The following is a 24,772-nucleotide window of genomic DNA, read 5'->3' as shown; positions in this document are numbered from 1 at the left end:
GGGTGTGGTATAGAAGGTCACTCAATAGACCGACAACAGATGGTAGACAGACAGTGGGTTGACCTGGACAAATGGTCGACACAAACATGGGGTTGACTTTTTTTGTAATTTAAACCTAATCTTACCCTAACCCTCCCCCTGGTGCCTGACCCTAACTGTCCCCTTCCGCAGCCTATACTTAACCTTCCGGCAAGTGCCTAACCCTAAATTTAGACATTTTGAAAACACCCGTCCACCATTTGTCCCTGTGGACTTTTTTTGTACCTGTTTACCTTTTGCTCACGTCGATCATTTTGTGTTAACCAATTGAGTTTTTATGGAGACCCTGTCGATCTTTAATCCGGATACCCTTAGGCATGTTGTGGTACATAATAGTGCGTAACTAGGCATTACAATAAACCATAGCTTGTAAAGTGTCGATTTTCCTTTTCATTAAAAAAATAAATAAATAAATAATCCATCAATTCATGGCATGTTAATGTTTTGGCTGTACATAAAGAAAATGTTTACAGGGCCAAACAGAAAATTAAAGTCTAAGTAATTTACCTTTTGCCGGCATCACGCAGAGCTGGATGGTGTTGCTGGAACTGTGTTCCTTAAAACAGAAAATAGAGGTTTTACAGAAAGTAGAAGGATATTATACGATCTGAGTAAAGAGCCTGCCACCTTTCAGCATATACGCATTGCTCACACTTTCCAATGCGGGTGTTTATTAGGCAACTAGTGTAAGGCAGCCCTGTATGCTGGACAGCATTGAGGCACCTTTCCAATTACCATCATTTCTTCTTTATATCATCCTTTTTAACGCTATTGTCTGTAAACATTTGTGCACATAGAAGTGCAAGTGAAATGCATCACTAGTAAAATGGCATACTATTTATTGATCTGTTCTAAAATGATCTTTTATTTGGAATTGCACCCTTTTGGCTGTTAAAGGGGAGATCTGGTTTTGGTGTCACTAAACCGATTTGTGAACAATAGGACATGCTATATAGATAGTAATATTGGAATTGATGGTCCATTTCCCAGGCTCAGAATTGATCAGCTGGGCTTTGTAAGAGAGATATGAATCGTATTTGGTTAGGTTTCTACTAACGATTAATGCCAGCTGTGATAATCCAATTATGTACTTAGACCATCAATCTAGGAGGTGTGTGTTTTGCAATAATAATCCCATTGCGTTTGCTTGAGAAGAACTGTACTTATTAAGAACGTTAATGGTTAAAAGGAAAATCAGAAACCTCAGAGTGCCTAGAGAACCACAGAATCCCTGGATACACAAATACACTAATAATCTTTACATATATATGTAAATATTTCAGAAGAGTTTGACAACACATGGGCTTCAGGCTTTGACATTTAGGGGGGTATTTATCAAAGACTGGAGAAAGAGAAAATTGTGAGAGATAAAGAACTAACCAATCCGCTTCTAACTTACATTCTACAAGCTGAGCATGAAAAATGACAGGAGCTGATTGGTTAATACTTTCTCTCACAATTTTCTTTCTCATCAAGCTTTAGTACATAGACACCTTAGTACAGTTTTTACTATGTTCGTGGCATGTATTGCTGCAAAAGTATTTTCATTAATGCTCCCAAAGCTGTTGTTCAGTTGCACAATAGGTAGTGCTGTTGTCAATCATGCGTATTATGGTAGAGTTTGGGAGGTTTCGTATTCATTAAAGAACATCCCTGTGGTATACAGTGCTTTTTGTTTGCACACTTAAGGCATACACAAATGGTTTTCAGTGGTCCCTGCTGCTCACTGTTGTTCTCCTAATCTCTGTGATAATAAATGAAAGTGACCCTACTGTACCCCCAGTGTGGAAGGTGAGCAGTGCAGGAGTTGAGCATTTTTCAAGCAGACAAGGACCGCTGTGCTTCTGATTGTTTTACTACAAGTCCTTTTGCAGAATGCTAGGAAGCCTTTTTGTACATGTTTTATCTAATTATGTTTCTTTATCATTCCGTCAGGTTAATCATATGGGACATATGTTATGAATAGGGCTAGTATGCCTGTAATTGTATATATTTTGCAACCGAAACATTTCCATGCTTGTTCCCAATTGGCATTCGGTTATAGATTATACTTTGCAAACCTGGGTGGCTGATTTATGTATGGTATGATATAAAAAAAAATGTACGTGCAGTTTGCTTCTTCTAAAGCAGAAGGTATGTGCAATTGCCCAGGCATTAATGGAATTCCAAACCATACATTTTGTAAACTTGTATCTGTATTTTATTCCTCCACACTTTGTTTTAGCAAATGTTGATCAGGAAGTGTTTTTCTGTAGAAATGACACGCACCTTTTTTTTCAGTCTAAAACAATCTTATACAAGCATACTCTAATACAGTGGTCAGGGAACGGGTAAATTACCCTACATGGGGTAAAAATGAAATTCTGGGGGGTAATGGATGGACAGCCGGGCATGCATATGAATCATTCTATAATATAGAATGATTCATATGCATGCCCGGCTGTGCCGCAGGGAGGCTCTAAGCCGGACGCCCGCTGAGATGTTATTACCAGCGGGCGCCTGGCTTGTTCCCTGCAGCGCCGCGTTAGCCAGAGGCTGGAGTTCTCTTCTGAACTCCAGCTTCCGGCTCTCTCCATGGTCACTATGGGAGAGACGTCATCTCCCATAGTTCCGAGGAGCAGCCGGGCGGACAGGACAGCGGCGGATGCAGGAGCGGGGATTAAGGTAAGTGGTTTTTTTTTGTACAAGCGGCACTACAGGGGCATTATATGGGGGCACTACTACAGGGGCATATCTATGGGGGCACTACTACAGGGGCGTAACTATGGGGGCACTACTACAGGGGCGTAACTATGGGGGCACTACTACAGGGGTGTAACTATGGGGGCACTACTACAGGGGCATTATATGGGGGCACTACTACAGGGGCACTATATGTCTAAATATATTTTGGGGTAAAAGGTAAAGTTCACTGACCCCTGCTGTAATACACGAAGGGCCCCTTTGAATAACAAGTGATATATTTGTTATCACTAGTTACTAATCCTAAATACTGCTCCAACCAGTCAGCTCTTAACTGTGTTTCAAACACAGCCTGTAAATTGACAGGAGCTGGTTGGTTGGAGCACCATTTGAGATTAGTAACGAGTTTGTCACCCGGTTATTAAATCAGGCCCTAAGTGCCTAATAATAATAACCATAAAAGTTTAAAGTGTGTAAAGTGCATGAATATAACTGATTTAATTTTACAGTGTCCACTCACATGTAGCAAGCAAAACCTACAGCCTCCCAAAATATTTGTATTCTGTGACTTGTAACGAACTATATGTTTATAGGGACACTGAATATGTAAATGGAAACCTGCTAGGTTTGTTTCCTTGTGGGCCATCATGATGTATGTGTGTATTCCGTATCTTGTATGATTTGATCTTTCTACTCCCTAATATCAGTCACATTTTTAATGTACTCCTTATCCTTGCGTGGTACAAAATGTCGACGTGGACGGGGAGGTGTGCGTGTCAAATGTCAGCATTGACACAATAAATGTCGGCAACTGACATGTTGACCATGCTGTTTTGAAATGGCGAGGTGGCTTTCCCTAATCGCAGCCTAACCCTAAAATCGTGAAAAAAATTACCGACATTCTGAACGTATACCCTTTATCCCTATTACAATGGAGGTAGGATCTGACTCTTATGTGATGTAAACAGGCTTTCAGAGAGAAATCAAAATAGCCCTAAGTTCAGTCTCCCTCTCTCTCTCCCCCCTCCCATGTCACCGAGGGTGCAAGATCCATGATGATGCGAGATTGGCAGCGAATGGGAAGTATGGGGGTTATGTCCATAGCAATTAAATGGTTTCAGAGTTTTTGTTTTGTATGAATATAAGCTATAATATTGCCTGTCTGAAAAGCCAACATTTATATATAATTCAACAGAAGTGTGGACATTTTGTAACTATACTAAATATCAGTGATTTTGACTAAACCCTTTGATGTAAGAGGGGGAACAAGCACAAGCTGCAATCTTGTTATTGCCACCCCAGGTACACTACTCCCTCAGATCCACTGCCATGTGATAGTGTAGAACAACAATGATGGGCTTTGTGTATTACAGAATAGGCGGACACCCAGGAAAGCACCATTGCCTAATCATCACCCTTGTGTCATCCATCGTTCACTGTCTCAGCCAGTGCTCTGAACATTGGCCTAATCGGCTCCTCCATCATAAACCATACAATACTATGGAAACACTGTAGGACAAACTGATGCAGCTTTCTATGGTTTCACATTTCACTGTATCATGATCGTTTTTCAACATCACCCTTTATAGTTCCATGGTGAATTGCTCAGGCAGTACTATGTGATAGAAGACCTATGTGTTTAAACAATTAACCCCTTTAATTTTTCATAAATACTTCAGAAATTGTTGGTTTCTTTTTTTTGTACATAATTAGGTCAAAACCATGTATTTAAAAACCTATTTAAAACTCTTATTAAAAAAAAGAACCCTTCTAATTAGGGGGGTGTCTAGCACCTCCCTGTGGTGTGTATTTTAAATCATTCCTGCACCCCAGTGGCCATAGATCCCGATATACACTTTGTATCCATACCCCAAAGGCCATCAGTCCCCTCTGAGCAGGAAGTAGCAGGGGGACTATTGATCACACACCAGCCCATCTGTGTGTGCAGAGATCGGTGATCTGAAGGTTTCCCTCCAGCTGACCTCCTGAATGATCTCCCCAAATTGCAAATCACAAGTGATTCTAGGTGCACAAACAGCATGTGACATTGGCGTTTACTGACCGCCAACATCACAGCCCAGCCCCTTCAGGGAGAGAAAAGTATTTCCTCTTACAGGGCATTGGATGTCATCAGAGCCAGCGGTCGCATGGAATGTGCGACCGCAGCAGGGAACCCCCACTTGCCTGGATGCGACGATGTCAGGTAAGTGGTTAACCCAGAGATTCCCCAACAGTTAAGGTTTTAAAGATATCCATAGCTGAACACAGGGGGTTAATTCAAATTGACTGAGCTACTAATTAAGTCACCTGTGGTCAACCATGGATATCTCTAAAACCTGAACTGTTGGAGAGCCTTGAGGACAGAGTTTGGAAACCTCTGGGTTAGCTACTTAACTGACTATGGCCCGTATTCAATAAGGCGCAAAAAGTCGGAAAGGTTTTGCCTGTCCGATATTCCGCCTACATCGCTAGTTTCAGACCTGAAAAGTTTTCGTGCACGTCCCCGCAATTCCAAACCACGCGAAAGCGGAACAGGCGGAAAGTACTGTCCAAAAGTGGGGAAATCTGTCTGTACCACAAAAAACGATGCACTAACATAGGATATCAATGTAGATGCGTTCTAATAGCCCTAATAAAACTGGGATACTGAAGTTGGTTAAAATCCTTATTTGCGTCTTTGTAAAAGTGGTGAAGAATGGTATTAAGCAGTATTTTTTGGAGAAAATAAGTAGTCCTGTCAAATTTGGGGTACTTAAAAATATGCTAGCACCCATTTTCATGTCTCTAAAGTGAAATTTAAAAAAACGCACCTCCTACATGCACCTGCAATCCTAAAAGCACCTGGCCCATACTTGCAGACCCCCCAGAAGTCTATTTTGCTAGTTTTTATGCTTGTCCCCCCACTTTTTACTTTTTGCCCCAAAAACGAAAGTACTTTTTTGGGGTGTGCTGAGGTAATTTTTTGTAAATTTTTTTTGCAGATTTGTCATTTGGGGAACTGTGCCAAGGGTCCTGGGTGGTTTCCACACGTTTGCACCCCAAAATAAAGATTTTGCTCGTCTATCCACCTGCTATTCATAGGCGAATCTCTTTCGCCTATTACATTGTATTGAGTTTCCGCTTAGGCGAAATAGTGCTGGAATTGAATATGGAAATACTTTGAAAACAACACGCGGAAAGTCTGAATCCGCGGAAATGTTTAGCCAAACGGCACTTTTCGCCTCTAATTGAATACGGCCCTATGTTGTTTCCTCTATTGTTGTTTTTTCTTTAATATAATAACGTTTAAAAAGTACTTTAAATATTTCATTTTGAAATATATATGTAGGTAGTGTTTTGCACCCCTCCCCATGTGTCCATAGGCCACCATTACAAAATAACTTCACCCCCCCCCCATTGGCAATGGATCCCCCCAGTGGTCATAAATCCTAATAACAGTACGCTACCCCTCCCCCCACACCAGTAAAAAATAAAAAAATACCTGTTTATAAACCAGCCCCACTCCCCCTTCCTGCAAAGAGTCCCTGTTTTTTGCGCACACACCCCTTCTACCCTGTGACAAGTATATTTTTTTGTTATTTATACTAAACCCCCCCCCCCCCCCCCCACGAGCATATACCTCTCCACACCCACTTTCAGAGAGCAGGGGAGCGCGTCAGAGGAAACTAATAATCGTTCCCCTTGCATAGATCAGCCAAATAGTGCTTGGAGAGGAACTTTGATACCACAGCATATGTGCTCCAGAATGGGTTTAAATTTCAGCAGTGATGTGACCTTGCCAGCTGAGGTGCTTCTGGCAGCAGTTGCATCACATGCTACGTCGTAAGGTAAGTGGTTAATCGGAAGCGGAATAATCTGAAAGTTCATGCATTTTAATCTTTGCATAAATAATTTACCTTTTTAGCTTCAAAGGGACACACCATTCTAGAGGTGCATACATACGTAACTATTTTTTGAACGATTTAACTAGAACGACGTCATTATCGTTCAAACGTTGAAAAAAATCGTTCAGTTTCTGAGTTAACGATGAACGATTATCGTTCATGCGCGTTCCCGTTTGTAGTTCATTCTGACTGACCAAACGATTTTTGTAACTTCCCTTAATGAAAATCGTTCAGTTGTAGTTCAAAAAATCGTTCATTACACTTTAAAAAATCTGACAGATAATCGATCATAAACTCGTTGGTAACAAAATCCTTGTGTGTGTGTATGCAGCTTAAATGGTAAAAGGCACACCTTTAAATGTGATGGGATAAAAGAATTTAGAGGGGCATTACCAATTAGGAGATATCAAGTGTCTTAATTCCCTGCTCATAGTGGGAAAAATTATATCAAGCAGATATTTAGCATTGTAAATTACTGCAGCCAGACAGATAGGGATAATATGATTCCCAAGTTGAATCTTAATTTTTAAGAGTAAAATGCTCAAATTTAGATTCTTAGACCTTCTGTGTTGTATATTCAGTACTACAACTCCCTAGCCTGCAAGGGTTGGTTTGTTGTTTTATTCCTCTCCCTGTTTTGGAATCTAATATAATCCTAGGAAAGTGAATATCTTGTTACTTGCATTATGTTACTAGGTTATTTTAAGGCATGGACTGTTCTCCCTCTATCACAAGCCAAGTTTGATCATTTATCCATTCTTTATCTAGTGGGGAAAAAATAAATACATTTGTACACAACTAGCTGAAAGGGTAGAAAGTGAAGAGATAGTTATCAATAGAACATATAGAGGGGTTATTCAATTAGGCTGCGAAAAGTCGGAATCGGCATTTTTGCATGTTTGAATTATCCCCGGTTTCAATTCCTAAGACTTTTTCGCCGGTTTGAAAAGTCTTTGTAAAAAACGGGGATAAGTTTTCTCCATGTTTTACATGGCGAAAAAAAGTGCAGAATTCGGGATTAGGGGGTGCAGGCTTGAGAAAAATAGCCCCTAAAAATGAAATGTCAAAAAAAAAAATAGGGACACCCCAAAAATTTTTTTTTATTTTGGGGTTAAAAAAAAAAATATGGGAAACAAGTTTTTATCTAACAAAACAAATTAAGGGGGGGGTCCCCAAGTACGCGGCAGGTGTGTTCTTCATTGCGGGTGGTTGAAAAATTCTTAAAAAAAACACCTGCTGCAAAGTAACCCAAATTTAATGTGACTTGTTATTTTAATGAAAAAAAAGCGAAGTACTATTCTTCACTTCTTCATTGCCGCAAAAATGCACCTGCCGTGGCTAATAGAAACCCCGACTTCCTTCAGCAGGCAAAAACGGGGGTACTCATAGTGATCCCCCATGTCTGGACATCTTTAGGGGGGTCCCAGGCACATTTCCCAGAAATTCCCGTTTATTTTCGTAGATCCAAATTCGCCAGGTCCCGTTTTCGCTCATTTTAAATGAATACAGGGATAAAGCGGGCGCGCGTCCGATACTTTATCCCCAGAAAAGCTCCTACGTGGAGCGAAAAGTCCAGCACAGGCTTTTCGCTCCAATATTGAATACGGGCCATAGGGGCATATGTATCAAAGCTTGATGTGAGATAAAATTGTGAAATCTATATCGACAACCAATCGGCTCCAAACTATCATTTCTTAAACACAGCCTGCAAAATGTTAGTTAGAGGCTGATTGGTTGGTGATATATATCTCACAATATGTAGTCCATACATATTGTTAGTCTAACCGTAGACTGAATAAGGATTAGTTTTGTGCCCTTCAATTAGTGGCAGTGGCCAGCAATTCAGTCCAGGTCTCTGGCAACTCGCAACCTCCAACATTGCAGGTTTTTCCCCACACTCCATAGAGGTGCATAGGAAAATCTGCAATGTTGATTTGCTGCAATTAGTGCTAATGAGCACAACTGCACTTTGCTTCTGATTGAATTTATTGTTAAAAACGAATCTACATTTTCACTGAAGCTCCAGTTAGCAGCCTTTTTCACATGACCCAGGTCGCACCATTTACACCGCACCGTTACTCGGGTCCTTTCCGGGTTCGATCCTGGTAGCTACCAGGGTCAGATTCCCTGGTCACTCGACCTAGGTTATATTTAAGGACCCTTTTACACCAAGTTGTGACCCGGGTAGACCCGTGGAAAAGGGGTAGTAGTGTAGAAAAGATGGCGACATCCCGTCAGCAGGTAGTGGGTTTATGTATAAATCTATCAAAGATCAGTAAAAATAATTTATTATACCAAGGATAACATAGAGGACATGGGATCATTAGTTGTTAATGAAAGATAGAAAATTGCACCATCAGCAAATGCAGAGATTCTTTATTGTAAGGGATGTTGATGGCAAATTCATTAACTTGCAGTGGATGTCCTACAAGGAATGGATTTGTAGCTGCAAATGTAGCTATCTATGGCAATGGTTGTAAATATTTGGCCCGAATATAGAAAACGTTTTGGATTTTAATCCAGATGTAAAATATTGGTTAATTGTCAGCATAATGGAAAGTCTCTTACAATTCCCATAAATAGTGGGTTCTGTGAGACTGTATAACCTTTTTGTACAATAGATTCACCTTCACACCATTGATGAGCAGAGGAAATGTATTGGTGGAAGCACAGAAACTAAGCAGTGATTCAGAGGTGAGGTCATTGTTGCTGTGTTCTGTTACATGGTTGCCAGGGTTACGCTCTACTGTATATCTGGCAGATAGTTCCCCCTTTAACCCTAATGTTGTATGATGGCATGTAGCACATTATTCTACATTTCAGACTTTTTTTTTTTTTAACATCATATTCTCTAACTGTGAACTTACGGCAGGTTGCATTGTAATATTATCCAGTATACATATGTACCGTACTTTATTTAGAAGTATATTACTGTATACAGTATGTATCTGATATTACAGTTTATGCCGTACAATATTGCGCTACTACATGTTGTGTAGCCCATAGGAGGTTTAGGGATTTAGAACAAGCAAACAACGAGAGCGTTTATCCTGCCCGATTATAGTTGCGTGCTGGACCCTCGCCACTAATTGAATCCGCCCCTTTGATTTATTCTCTTGTTCGTTCTCTCTTTTTGCTATGCTTTGCTAGTATGATTGTTTTTATTGCATTATTAGGAAGGTGGCTGATGTGAATCTTTCCTTCAACGCAAAGTGATCTTCACACTTTGTTTTATATGCTGTCCCTGGCCGGCGGTTGCGTGGAAACTGCAGCACAATACCTGCGGCCGTCTGGTTCATTGATTTCTATGACCTCTGTAAGAAATCTCCTCCACTTATACCACTGAAAGTATGGTATAAGTGCAACAAGTGACATTTTGGCTGCTACTCTATTTTCCAATTTACAGCCCCCTTATATAAGACATCTATAATAGGGCTGTAGGGACAAAATCTGCCCTTGCCTTCTCTTGCTGTAACTAGGTGCTATACAAGCCTGCTACATGGATTCAGCTATGTTTTGTTGACAAAAGACCACTTTCATTATCCTTGCGATATTTAGTGTAGAGTGTATACTGATTTGTGTGTATGTAACTGTCGTGCCTGATGTGTGCACTGCATGTGTATCTGATTACAGTGCAGCCGGGCCATGTTTATTATCCCTGTGTGCTGAGAGAAAAATTGCTTTAGAAGTGCTCATTACATGCGAAACACACGCCAACCTGGGGTCTCCTGGGACCTCTCTAGCTCTCATTCTTATTCTGGTTTCAACTTTGATATACACAGCTTGTGGTGAGGGTGATCAATATTCTGATGCGTCATAGATGTGCGATAGATTCTAGCTGGTTTATGAAACTTTGTGAAATTAAGAATGAAGGTGGAAATAACAGTACACACTTATTAATAATCGCAAAGTGAAGTGCATGAAAATATGAGTAAAAGTTGCCAGTTGTTCCTAAAACTAAACCTATTATTTGATGCTACATAAGTTAAAATAGTAATTGTTGCTTATTCTGCACTCCAGCCTCCGTTACCCAACACTGGTTGTTATGGTCTCTTTCCCCCGTGTACCTAAAGCTGGGTACACTGAGCGATGTGTACCCGACGGGCCGCCATATGGGATCCTGGGTACACACCAGAACTATGTAATGAACGAGTGATCGTTCCATCCTTCATTACACTTCATACCGCTGCATGCAATGTAGTCAGGTTTGATGTGCAGCACATCAAACATGATGATGTTGCATGCGACCGCAGGAACATGCATATCGTGCATACACACTGCATGATTTTGCCCCGATTTGGCCAAAGTGGAACAACATCGCTCCAGGTTGTACCCAGTTTAACATTCATGAGAGAGACTCGATCAGCTGGTCACAAAAAGTGGGAACCAGAATTTTGATGTAACAATGAACATTTGGTATTTTATTTCACATCATTTAAATAACCATACATAATCACGTGTTACCATCCTCATAGACCATACCTTATAATCATCTATGATGTGTCTGTAGCAGGTCATGTGTGTATTTTTTATATAGTCACTATTATACTTTTGTGATTTGAAGACAAATATAAACATTCCCAATTAAAGGGTAACAGAGGCCTTTTTGCATAAAATGCTTGGTTTTTATTTTATTGTTAATCATTTTGTGGTATTGTGACCTTAGTTTTTGTGGACAGGGATGTCTGTTTCTGCATGTGGCGAGAACAGTGAAATCGTGCAGATATATGATAATGTCACCTGACTGAAAATTAGTGACTGTTTTGGCTTTTATCAGACCAATACAGAGCTGCCTTTCACATAAGGAACATGCAACACTACAAACCTGGGGACAGTTAACACATACTTTCCTCTGAATTTTAAACTACATAGACATGTGTTATTCAGAGAAATACAATGATCTATGTAAAATCTGTGGTGTTTAGCTTAAGGCAAGTCCTTGTCACCATGAAATGTAATACAAGGTGTACATGTGTCAGTGCGAAGTTTGCAAAAATTGGATTTTGGTACCTACCGGTAAATCCTTTTCTCTGATTCCACAGGGGACACTGGAGGTGCTTACGCTTGGGTATAGAGACGTGGATAGCTGGAGCTGGCACTTTAAATAATTTAGAAGTGTGAAGCTCCTCCCCCTCTATGCCCCATCAGCCCTCAGTTTAGAAAATGAAGACCGAGAGGAGATGGAGAACAAGCAGAGTAAAAGGAAGAGAACACACAATAAACAAAACATACAACATACGGAACAACCGAACAGGCAGGCAGAGAGCGCTGAGGTGGGTGTCCAGTGTCCCCTGTGGAATCAGAGAAAAGCATTTACCGGTAGGTACCAAAATCCCATTTTCTCTTTCATCTACTAGGGGACACTGGAGGCGCTTACGCTGGGGACGTTCCAAAGTTTTCCCCACGGGCGGGAGCGCTCTGCGGCACCTGCAGAACAGGACTGCCAACACGATTCTGAATCCGCAAACGTGTCAAATCTGCAAAAATTTACAAACGTGTGAACTGAAGACCAACTTGCCGCACGACACAATTGTGACGTGGAGGCTCCCCTACCGGCCGATCATGACGCCCCCACAGAACATGTGGAATGAACTGAAATGGACGAAGGAGGCCGGCGGTCGGCACTAACATAAGCCTGATGAATAGTCTGCTGGATCCAACGTGCCAAAGTCTGCTTAGACGCTGGCCAACCCCTCCGAACATCATCAGAGAGGACAAAAAGCGACTCAGACTTACGGAGGGAAGCAGTCCTGACAACATAGATGCGGAGAGCTCTAACCACATCCAAGGTAGAACATCCAGAGTCCTCAACCAAAAGAGGGTACTACAATAGGCTGATTAATATGAAAAGCCGACACTACCCTGGGAAGAAAGACTGCCACCGTCCGGAGTTCCACCCTATCTGCATGAAACACCAGGTAAGGTGGCCTATAGGACAGAGCACTCAATTCCCAAACTCTACGAGCCGAAGCTAGAGCCAGGAGGAGGACCGTCTTTCAAGACAAGTACTTAATATCCACCTCTTCCAAAGGTTCAAACATAGACGACTGAAGAAACAGAAGCACTAAGTTCAAGTCCCAGAGAACTACCGGAGGTACAAAAGGAGGCTGCAAGCGCAAGACCCCTTGAAGAAACGTATGCACCTCAGGAATGAGGGCCAAGTTCCGTTGCAAGAAAATGGAAAAGGCAGAAACCTGCACCATTAAAGTTCCAAGACTAAGTCCAGAATCCAAACCCGTCTGAAGATAAAAACAGAAAACCGGGACAACCGAAAAATCCAAGATGGAAGATCCGGACTGGAACACCACGAGATATAAGAACGCCAGAAGCGACGATAATGTGCTGCCGAAACTGGTTTCCTGGCGCATAGCATGGTGGGAATAACTGTCTGGGATTCCTCTGCTTTCAGGATATCGGTTTCAAGAGCCACCCCATTAAGCGCAGTTGCGCTAAGCTGGGGTGTACGAAAGGACCCTGCTATAGAAGATCTGGGCGCAGAGGAAAGGCCCATGGATCGTCTGACAATAGGGACCGACGTTTCGAGAACCAACTTCTCCCTGGCCAGTTCGGAGCCACGAGAATGACAGAGGCTGACTCGTGTGTTATCCTCTTTAGCAGTCAAGGAAGAAATGGAATCGGAGGAAAAAGGTAAACGAAGTCGTAGGTCCACGGAACTGTAGAGCGTCTACTGCCTCTGCCTGCGGATGTCGAGTTCTTGACACGTAAACCGGGAGCGGATGATTCAATCATGACACCATGAGGACCACCTGAGGACATCCCCATCGACGTATCAGCGCGTTGAACAATCCCGGATGAAGCTTCCATTCCCCAGGATGGATATCCTGGCGGCTTAGGTAATCTGTACCCAGTTGACTTCTCGCATGACCATGCGACTCAGAGGCCTTCCTTGGCAGTTGATGTACGCGACGGCCATCGCGATTGAATTCTTATTTCTTCTATCAAAGCATTGTAAATCGCTCTGAGTTCCCACACCTTTATGTGCCACCTTTGTTCTAGATGGGACCATTGACCCTGAAAGTGATAATCAAGGACTACTGCTCCTCATCTTTGAAGGCTGGCATCCCTTGTTACGATGATCCAGTTTAACACTCCGAATCTTCGGCCCGCTAAAAGATTGGTGGATTGTGTCCACCAGAAAAGGGCTACTCTGGTAGCTGGGCTCAGACGGATCTGTCGATGTAGAAGCAGATAAGATCCTGATCCCTGTGTTAGTAGGTCCAGCTGAAACAACCTTGAGTGGAACCGCCCGAACAGTAGTGCCTTGAAAGCAGCTACTATCTTCCCCAGGAGACGCCTACAAAGAAGTAGGGAAAGCTTCTTTGGTCTGAGGACCAGTTGAACAAACAACCGGATATCCCGGGCTTTGTCTATTGGAAGAAAGATCCTCTGTGATGCCGTATCTAAGATCATACTCTGATATGTCAGTAAGGCTGATTTCGCCATGAGTAACAGGTCATCCAAATAAGGGATTATGTTCACTCCCTTTGACCGAAGGAGAGCAATCATGACTGACATGATTTGGGTGAAGATGCTGGGAGCCGAGGAAAACCCGAACGGCAATACCCGAACTGATAATGATCTTTCAATATGGCGAAACGCAGAAAGGCTTGGTGTGGTTCCCAGATGGGAACGTGGAGGTAGGCATCCTTAATATTCAGGAACTGTCCTGGTTCCAAGCTCGCAATAACAGACTGCAGAGACTCCATTTTGAACCGATACATCTTCTGATACAGGTTCAATGACTTGAGGTTCAAGATGGACCTGACCGAACCATCCGGCTTGGGTACTACAAACAGGTCTGAGTAAAAAAAAAAAAACCCATACCTTGTTCTGGAACCGGAACTCCCACAGATACTACTAGAGACTGGGTAGCCTCCTGTAGAATCGTGGCCTTGTCTGCAGGTATTAGCAGACCTGTTGAAGAAAAAAAATCTAATTTTCTTTTTTTTTTTTTTTTTTTTTTTTGCAGGCGGGCTCCCACTGTAGGTGGTCCCAGGAGGGACGTTAGACCGTCATGCCACCTGTTTTTTAGCTGGTTTAGGCTCCTGTCTACATGCAACCGTGTGTGGGCGACCTCTACCTCCTCTTGCTTGTAAGGGAGCACCTCTGGCTCTACCACGTAAGGAATGTGGCGTACAAAAGGAATGAAACCAAGGTCCAGTGTAAGGTCTTCTGGGAGCTGGTGCAGTAGACGGGAGGAAGGAAGACTTACCCCACTGTGGCTTGAGATATCCATTTGTCTAATTCCGGGCCAAACAGCCTGTCGCCATTGAATGGTAAACCCTCTACCGCACGCTTGGATTCTGCGTCCGCTTGCCAGGCGCGCAACCAGAGGGCTCTGCGGCCCGAAATAGCAGAAGCAGATATGCAAGCACTAATCTGACTGATATCTTTTGACGCTTCTCCCAGGTAAACTGCAGACTCACGGATATGTTCTGCTAGTAGGCGTACCTGTAATCAACTGGTCAGCCCAGCAAACTACCGCTTTGTTAACCCAAGTAGTAACAAGGGTGGGCCTAAGTTGAGCACCTGCTGCAGTATAAATAGATCTTAGCGTTGTCTCCAATTTACGATCCGAAGGATCTTTTAGTACTGTAGCTTCCGGCTACTGGGAGTGCTTCTTAGAGACGGGAGACGGATGCATCTACTGGAGGGGGGAGTTTCCCATTTCTCCATCATGGATGATGGAAAAGGGTAGCTAGACGGAAACCGGTGCGGAACAGTTTATCCGGTTGTTTCCAGGCCACTGAGAACTGCGGTTTAAGCTGCAGTGAGAACGGAAAAACCGCCGAGCGCTTTCACACTCCTGGGATGCAGGAATTACATCCTCAGGTAAGTTAAGGATTTTTCTGGCCGCCAAAATTGGAGATTTCACCCCAGGAGAGGTGGACTCTAACTCTTGAGGGGTATCGTTTTGTAATGATTCCTCCAGTTCCCCTTCCTCAGTATCCTCCGAAGCGAGGAATTCTTCGTCAGACTCTTCTAACTGAAGAATAGCGATAAAGGACGCTTTTGTGTCGGTCCCTGTAAGGAAGTGGAGGGTGCGGACACAGCTGTACCCCTTACCTGTACCAGGGTGTCTAGAGACTTGGTTAGCCCAGCAACCCAGGGAGGCTGAGACTTGCGTGTCTCAGCTAACTCAGACATTAAATCCGTCATTACTCCTACCATGTCAGCAGCCCATGTAGGTGCAAGCGAGGCAGTACTAGCCTTAGGTGGATCAATTGCTATACAAGCATCACATAACGTGGACCCAGCGGCATGCGGCTTAGATAGTTTGATGTTACCCTTAGAACCGACAAACATCCTTTGTGACGCCTTTTCTGTTTGGCATGGATACACACAGTCACCACACACAGAGGGACAGAGTACAAACAGAAGTAATGAAAACAGAAGGCTGGCTTGGGACACAGAGGAGGAGATACACCCCACTCCCTTCCCACTGATCAGATTCCCTGCACTTACAACCCCAGTGTATTATGAGAATCCAGCCTTCTGAATGCTGCACTCTTCCTGTATAAGGGAGAGATGCAGGCATTTAACAGTTAAAGATCGGCAGCCACGCTGTTTTCTACAGCCGCTTGCCGCGTATAGAGAGAGAGAGCATCTGCAGATTTAGGCTCGGCCCCCTTCTTCATGCCCCAAAGGGCCACCATTATGGCTGTTATGAGCCATAACCTCCCCCTCTGCGCTACACCGCGTGTATCAGCGGGGAGAGGGGAGAAGCAGGGAGCCGCATGTAGCGCTGTTTCAAATGCGCTATAGTAATTAAACACAGCGCCGACCTGTGCCAGCGCTGTACAGCGAGGAGAGGGGAGAAGCAGCAGGGAGCCGCTTGTAGCGCTGATTCACTGCGCTATGTATAAATAAACACAGCGCTGACATGTGCTAGCGCTGGACAGTGGGAGAGGGGAGAGGCAGGGAGCCGCTTGTAGCGCTGTTACCACCGCGCTAAGCATAATTAAACACAGCGCTGACATGTGCTTGCGCTGGACAGCAGGGGGAGGGGAGGAGCAGGGAGAAGCAGGGAGCTGCGTGTAGTGATTACACACAGCCTCCCTAACACAGCAGGAGCCGGGGGATGTGCAGTTTCTTACTTACTGCGTGTCCCCTGTAGTCTCTCTCTGGCAGGTCAGCACAGTCTTCTCTTCTGTGTGAAGACTTGCTGTGGTGGTTAGGAGCTGTCAGGAGCTCTTTGGAAATGTGCCCTGTGCACTCCTTGCTGATGTTTGTTAAAACATCAGGGCGCCAGGTACCCGGACCCCACCTTTCAGATAGGTGGCGAAGGGTACCTATAGGAATGTAAAAGATGCTTTAAAATAAAATAAATGTGTTGCTGGAGGACAGCATGATGTGACCAGCTCCTAGAGGCACATTTTCTAAACCGAGGGCTGATGGGGCAAAGAGGGGAGGAGCTTCACACTTCTAAATTATTTAAAGTGCCAGCTCCAGCTATCCACGTCTCTATACCAAAGCGTAAGCACCTCCAGTGTCCCCCTAGTGGATGAAAGAGAAATGTCTGATTTCAATATAATGTCTCTGACTGTTAACTGAAAAGTGAAAGGTTTGACTAATACAAGGAGTTAACAATGCACGTCCAAAGTAATCCCCTCTGCAGTAAATTCATGAAGCTCAATCTGAAAAACTCTGAGCTGCACTGGCACCTAGTCCAATATTTTACTGAGTAGCCTCTACTCCTAGACTGAATCCCAGGAACTGGGGCTGCATGGAGTTCCTCATCACAGAGAAGTGAATGGCATGTATGCATTCTTAAACTATTTGTTGATTTATTTATTAGTCATTTATATAGCTGACGCATTATGCAGCACTTTAAAGAGCATGTTTTCAGCCATTCACATCAGTCCCTGGTCCAGTGGAGCTTACATTCTATATCACATGGACACACAAACACACTAGGGTTAATTTGTTTGGTCAGAAGCCAATTAAGCTACCAGTATGTTTTTGGAGCGTTGGAGGAAACCGGAACTCCTGGAGAAAAGCCACACAAGCATGGGGAGAACATCCAATCTCCACACAGATTGTGCTTTGGTTTGGAATTAACATATAACCTCAGGGCACTGAGGCAGTAATGCTAACCACTACACTAAGCTTGCTGCCCATTGTAAGATTCATTTATGGAATCCGGTGCTTAGCGAACTGTGGAAAGTGCGTTCTGGTACTCATAGCAACCAATTAGACGTTTTCTTTCATGTTACAAAATGTGCCTGAAAGTTAAAGAATATGGTTGCTATTTCTGCATAGTTACACAGGTAGTTATGTGTTCTTGAAAAAAAAAAAAATTTCCTGTAAAATAACCAAAAGTTTTCTTCTTTTTCCAGCTTTTTGGCAAGTGGGAGGCCCAGCTCAGGAGGATAGTAAAAATGATTGCAGGAGGCGGCCTCTCAATTACAGGCTCTCACACCATGTGTGGGGATTATCTGTACAGTGGCCACACCGTCATGATAACACTGACGTACATGTTCATTAAAGAGTGTAAGTACTTGATCAGTTATTTTGCAGTACAGGTGGATGCAGAAAAGTGTCAGTCATCTGCAGTCCTTTTAGTAGTTTGGAGCCCTACACTTGTATTCACAGTGACAACAAAGTGTCTCATGATTCTAATTTCTTGTTAATTGATAGGACCTGCCCACAAAATGGCTGTCACCACTGCATGTAGGTGCCAGGTAGACACTATAATTATCCAGTGCATTCGGGGGAAAACGTTATCAACCATTGGAGATTGATGAAGTACCAACCAATTGGCTCCTAACTGTCATTTTTCAAACTGTAAAATGACAGAAGCTGATTAATTTGGTACTTTCTCTCTCCACTTTAATATTCTTTATTGCTGCAGGCTGATTGTAATTAGGACTGCAGCTGCCAGATTAGTTTAGTATTGGCATAAATGGGTAGTGACTCAAGACCCCCATAAATCAGAGAGTGATTGCAGCAATCGTGCAATTTGCAATCGATTGTATATAAATCTTACCATTTTCAATCGATTGCAGAATTGCCACAATCGATTGAAAAAGGGAAAGATTTTTATACACAATTGATTGCAAATTGCACGATTGCTGCTATCAATTGATGATGTATGGGGGCCTTCAGACACATTCATCCAATTGGAAGCAGGTGCAGATCATCATTGTCAGAGCACAATTTGCAGGGGTCAGGCACCCGCAGGTGAACAGACTCCACAGAGATGTGTGTCTGTTTGCTATGCCACTTTGTGTGTCACTTTCTCAGCATACAAACCAGCCTCACACAAATGCCTTTTGCTGTAGATAGCCATGCAGACACTCTCCACGTCTTCCTGCAACGTGAGCTACCATGGAATGCCCCTCATACAAGGGATTGTTTGCAGTTGGCAAAGGACATTATACTCTAATAAATTTGCTGAAAAGACAGTTTTTGGGAACAAAAAGGTGCAAATTAGGTTTCTGTGTGCTCTAGTTAGAACTTCTAGATAAATTGCCATTGTATTGGGAGAGGGGTGACTTCGCCTGTATTGACATTTTGCAAAAGTGTTGTTCTGCAAGGACAAAACGGTCTCTCAATACAGAAATGTTCCACCTTAGCGATTGCAGCTACCATTGTAAAATCATTTTTAAAATTATGTAATCCATATCCTGAAAGTACATTTGGCAGAAGTGTTCAAAGAGAAAGGAGTAGATTACTAATGGAAAATACTCAAGCAACAGATGTCACCATAGATCACCTTTACTATATAGTTGGTCCCAGTGATCTTGCAGAATTTACCATCAAAGTATAATTCATGTAAAAAAGTAAAAAAAAAAAAAACTTTGGCCTGTGACAACTGCTGTATAATTGCTGTAAGAGACCAGAGTGGAACTTTATTTATTTTTTTATTTTCTTTCAACAGATTCTTCTCGGCGCTTCTGGTGGCATCACTGGATCTGCTGGATCCTCAGTGTGGTTGGGGTCTTCTGTATTCTTCTGGCACATGATCACTACACAGTGGATGTCATTGTTGCTTATTACGTCACTTCCAGGTGTTTCTGGTGGTATCATACTATGGCCAATCAACAAGTGAGTATGGTGCTTCACATAGTTATAGTAACCTTCGTCTTATTTAAATATTGTGGGTGAGGGGGCCTTCTTTTTTTCCTGCTCCTATGTTAAACCAGGAAAGAGGGTGTGTGGCAGCAAATGCTCCCAGTATTCTAATTGCTAACCTGAGCCTTCCTCTCCGATGCCAGTCTCTCTTGCAAATCACTGTTCTGGTGCTTTAATCAAGGAGTGCTGAGAGTGGTAATGTGCAGGAGACAACCACCGGCTATGGAAAGACCTCCTCTTCCCCCAGCGCAAAGACACAATGATCGCAGTGTGAATGTTGAATAGGGAAAGGTTGACACTATGTGCCTTCCCGCCTCTCGGGAGCAGTGCTGTGCAGGAGAGAAGCCAACACTGGAGAGGGACCATACTTGATCTAATTTAGCAGTTAGCTAACATTTGATGGGGTATGAGGGGCTTGATGGTTGACAATGTTTCATAAATGTATTCCTTTTTCATAAATAATGGAAATTCCTGTCACTATGTTGCATAATACATTCCGTCATTTAAAAGTGTGAAGTCTCTGTATTCTTAAACTGTTCAAATGCTTACCTAAATGTTCAGTGATTTAATATTTTTCTTTCTAAATATTATTTGTTTACAAACGTTTGTAAATTTAATGCACCCAACAAAGTTTGGTAACATCCCAAAATGCAGCTCTATCCATTCTTAGTATATCTTTTGTAAGTATTGTTAGCGATTTGTAAATGCTCCTTTCAGTAGATGTTAAAGGGCTCTATTCAGCAAGAGTGACGATGTTGCACTGAATATTATCGGGCAACATCGTCATGAGTTTTTAATCAATTATGATTTATGGCTGCTATTCAGCAATATTTTGTGCAGTGACAGCGGTTGCGGTAACACGCTGTCCCTGCGATATTACAGAAGCCATTGTTTGCGAGATTCCAAAAACAATACCTTCTGTTTGTTCTTCTGCGCATGCTCAGGCATGCGCTCGGCAATAGTCTCCGTCCCTGCTTGCGGTGACCGCCGACGGGGTACGTACATCTCCAGCCTGTTAGAATTGATTGACAGGTGTATACAGGCTTTATATTACTCTGTATACATGTATATTTATGTGCTTTTATATATATAAATGTTAAATATAATCGTACATAAATAGAAATGTATACAGGCTAGTCACATGTCAATCAATTTAGGCAGGTTTACATGCTGTAGTTGGACTTACCTGTCTGCGATCACCGGAAAGCAGGCATGGAGACTGGGCGGTGTTACACGATGCTGAAGGGACTTATGGGAAAAGTTCCCTCTGTCCCTGCAGTTTTCAGGATATTTAAGTATCTTCATATAATGCATTCTGAGATGGCGTTATATAAAGTAAACATTTTTCGAGTTATTTAACACTTTTTGCTTTGCTGAATAGCAAAAATCGTTAAAGCACTGTAGAGATAAATGGCTGATCCCTACAGTGCGGTACTCTGCGAACAGGGAATTAATGGAGAAGATAATTGTGTTATCTTCTCCATTATCCCATTGCTGAATAGGGGATTTACATAAAAAATATGGAAATCATAGTTTCCGTATTTTTAGTGTCAAAAAAATCATGGCTGAATAGACACCAAAGTACACATTGATCTAAATTATTGATTTGTACAAAAAGTTCTTAATTGTCTTCTCACTCTAAGGAATGCAGTCTGTCCTGTTCTATCAGAATGTTTTGAGAAAGTTATAGGAAAGTCAGCGCACAATACTTTGTACTTGCACATACTTTCTACCATTCTGAACTTCTTTAAGAGCCGTTGCAAAGATTAATAAAACTTAATGCTCTTGATTAGGTCTTCTTAAGGTCAGGTTAGGGCAGGCTGAAGGATACTGGGAGCCCCAAGTTCCATCATCCCCACGTACCACTCTTAACATGTGTGGAGCCGTTGGGAGGAGGGGGTGTGATTTGGAGTCAGTATTGCTACTCAATTGTATGTGACAGGCTAGTGGATTGGTGCTGCTGAGATGTGAAAAATGGATGCACACCACCCCCTACCCACCCCAATATCACCTCTTTCCTATTGTCAGCCTATTAAGAGGGCCAAAAATGTCACTCGTGGAGGCTTTTAGGAGCTCCTGAACGACTAGTGCTGTAATATACTGCCTTAAAACAGTCACAATTTGAACAGCCAGTCCAGCAATTATCAAACAATCGCAACCATTGCAAATTACTTGGAACCTGTAGCATTTCATTCAAGTGTTACGATCTGTTCCTTGATGATTTTTTTTTTTTTAATAGACTATATATTATAAAAATCTGTACATTTGTAATTTCTTGTGTGTATTTTTAAAGGTCCTAAAAGAGGCATCGCCATCCAACCTCCTGTCACGGGTTTGGTGGTTCAGACCTTTCCAGTACTTTGAGAGAAATATCCAGGGTATTGTACCATGTTCCTACCAGTTGCCCATACCTTGGTCATTGCTGCCTACTAGGCAAGTGAAGTACAGCAGACTGATAAATGACGCATAGCAACGGCAGAAGATAAGTGTTGTAAAGGGAGCCCGGAGTTGCTGAGAACTCGGACAATGCCATAAAAGGAGATTCCTTACATCGCTCTTCATGTTACCTGGTCAGCACTGTGATTATTTTCTCTCCAAAGGACCCACGATGGAAATGCGTGAAAACCAAGAATTTAACTTATCATGCACTGTACACTGTTTCCTGCACATGCGGGAACCACATTATACATAGCCATGCTTGTTTGTATATGAAGAAACCACATAAATCCGTGATATTTTATACCCTACCTGTGTCTTTTCCAGTCATGTCTGGGAATAAAACATTTTTTCTTGGGAAAACATTATTTCATAACACTTAAACTCAATACTGGGCTCTAAGCCATTTTGTAACCAATTGTCTCTATGAAGGCTTTGAAGTACCTGAACAAACTTGCACTGCAGTCCCACAGATCAGAAAAGGTATGTTTAACTTTAGTTCTATGTACATTTTTCCCCCCTTTCTTTCCTTGCAGTTTTGTTTTAGTGTTTTTTATAGTTATTACTTTTTTTTAATATTTTACTACTTTGAAACCTTTCAGATAAAATCCAGTAAACCTATAAAATTAATTAGTCCTTGTTGAAATCTTGTATTAAAAAACAATAGTCCGATATGCACCTCTGGTTCCCAGTGCATTTATTTTTTCACCTTTTATTTATCTGAATTATATATGGTATATTCTCAAATTTTTTTTATATATATATATTTTTTTTTTTTTTAAATAAATTATATTTTTTTATGCATTTTTCATGTGGGACTGCAGCTTGGTGTTTTCCACTCTTTCTACCTGTAGCACCAATGTTCTAAAAACAGACAACAAATGGTTTAGTAAATATGATTTTGTAAAAATCTTCAGCAACAGTGTCGGAAAGTAAAAATTACTCCTGTTGTAAAGCGATTTTTCTAAGTATTTCCTACCTTTATTTTTCAAAATGATGTTGATAAAGATAACCTTTAAAGATTTTTACATGTCAAAAGAGAAGATCTAATTGGGAGAGAGATTTATAAATGTTACTAGTGCCTTCCTTGTCTTGATTGTATGGTCAGTAGGCAGTCTTAAATAATTTTAAATAAAGTATTCCATAACACATTTGAAGATATATAGATATATAATATATGGATATGTTATTACATTGTTTTGCATTCACATAAGACACACTATCGCAGGTTTCAATGTTTGACTGTAAACAAAGGAGTTTGAAAATTACTAATTTGTTAACTCTGTATTACATTCATTTGCTGTTTGATCAATCAAGATTTTTTTTTTTTGTGTAAAATATATAAAGCACCTGTTTGTCATCATTTTAGAAACCTTTATGGTCACGTGTTAAAACTCCCTTTAGTAGATTAAAGGATATCGTCAATTTCAATTTTGGGTGACGTTCAAGATGTTTAACAATAGTCCAAAATAGTCCTGGGGTTCAGCCACTTGAAATTCCAGGTGTCCCAATGTGCCAATTTATGCAGTCTTCACTGATGATGGGACTTTCTTAAATCAGACGTGTTGTCAGTGCCCCTCTTCCGTGAATGTACCTTTCTTTTAAATTGGAAGTTAACACAAGGGAGACACAGACAATACTGCTGCCTGTTTAATACAGACAAACAGCAGAATCTTAAATTAGCAAGTCATTGACTTAGGGGTCTGGCCTTATTAAGGAGTCTGCAGTATTGTTGCTTACCTTAATGGAGCCACCCACATTTCATTATAGGATAAAGTTGTCCTTTAACACCATATTCTGTTTATATTTGATACTCTGGAATAGTCAGATTTAAATGTTTTATTTGTGCAGAAAATGTGTGTACCTGCGTTTTCGCTGTAACCATATTTAAAAGAAAAAAGTATTTGATCATATAATTGCCAATGTACAGGATATAATTTTTTAAAAAATGAAGAATTTGATCTATAATTGATATATATATTCAGATATATATCTATTCTGTATTTTCTGTAAAACAGAGTTGTTTTTTTCTTCTGTGTATGTTTGTTTTTTGGGGGGAGGGTTGGTGGGTTGTGTATTCACAAGGTGATATGATATTTGTACTGTAAAATCTACTGGTGATTTGAAAACAGTTTCCAAAAAACTTAAAAAGCAAATAGAAAACACTTGAATTGTGTTTTGTGCTTGTATTTATAGCCTTCCCATTCATTCGGGGCAGTATGGATCTCTAATGTCTTTTGTCTGTTTATGGCGTCTTCTATTATTGACTTAATCTAAAAAAAAAAAAAAAAACACACACACACTTTCCAAATGTTGTTAAAACGTTTCTCTCCAACACTTACCAGTCTGTTTTCACTGTTCTTTTTGTTCCCTTGCTGTTTCCAAAACTGTTAATTAAAATATATTTATATTTAAGTCATCATGTGTTGCATTTAATGTACAAGTTATTTTGTAGGTGTGTACCAAGAATAACAGGAGCACATTAAGCATCTGTTCAAGGTTAAACACTGTTACCATTTATAGCTATTATCTCTACACATTAGATATTATCTTTTATTTATTTGCTTTCACCCAGTTCTATTATGTAATCATATCCCAATGTATTTTATTTATCTTGCATACAGGGATTCCAA

General features: G+C 41.6%; 1 protein-coding gene across 4 annotated transcripts in view; it reads left to right on the top strand.

Annotated features, from left to right (window-relative positions):
- The window catches only part of SGMS1 (sphingomyelin synthase 1), a 302,954-nt gene extending 278,396 nt beyond the window's left edge, over positions 1-24,558 (top strand). For all 4 annotated transcript variants that reach the window (XM_088464659.1, XM_088464658.1, XM_088464660.1 and 1 more), the window contains 3 exons: positions 17,966-18,119; positions 19,510-19,676; positions 21,997-24,558. In XM_088464659.1, the coding sequence (XP_088320785.1) occupies positions 17,966-18,119; positions 19,510-19,676; positions 21,997-22,173 (498 nt within the window). In that variant the 3' untranslated portion in view covers positions 22,174-24,558. The remainder of the gene's footprint in view (positions 1-17,965; positions 18,120-19,509; positions 19,677-21,996) is intronic.
- The last annotated feature ends 214 nt before the right edge of the window (positions 24,559-24,772 follow it).

This window comes from Taudactylus pleione, unplaced genomic scaffold, assembly GCF_031769625.1.
Source record: "Taudactylus pleione unplaced genomic scaffold, aTauple2 ptg001745l, whole genome shotgun sequence".
Lineage (NCBI taxonomy): Eukaryota > Metazoa > Chordata > Amphibia > Anura > Myobatrachidae > Taudactylus > Taudactylus pleione.
Note: the sequence above shows the minus strand (reverse complement) of the source record. Positions and strands in the feature narration are given on the sequence as shown.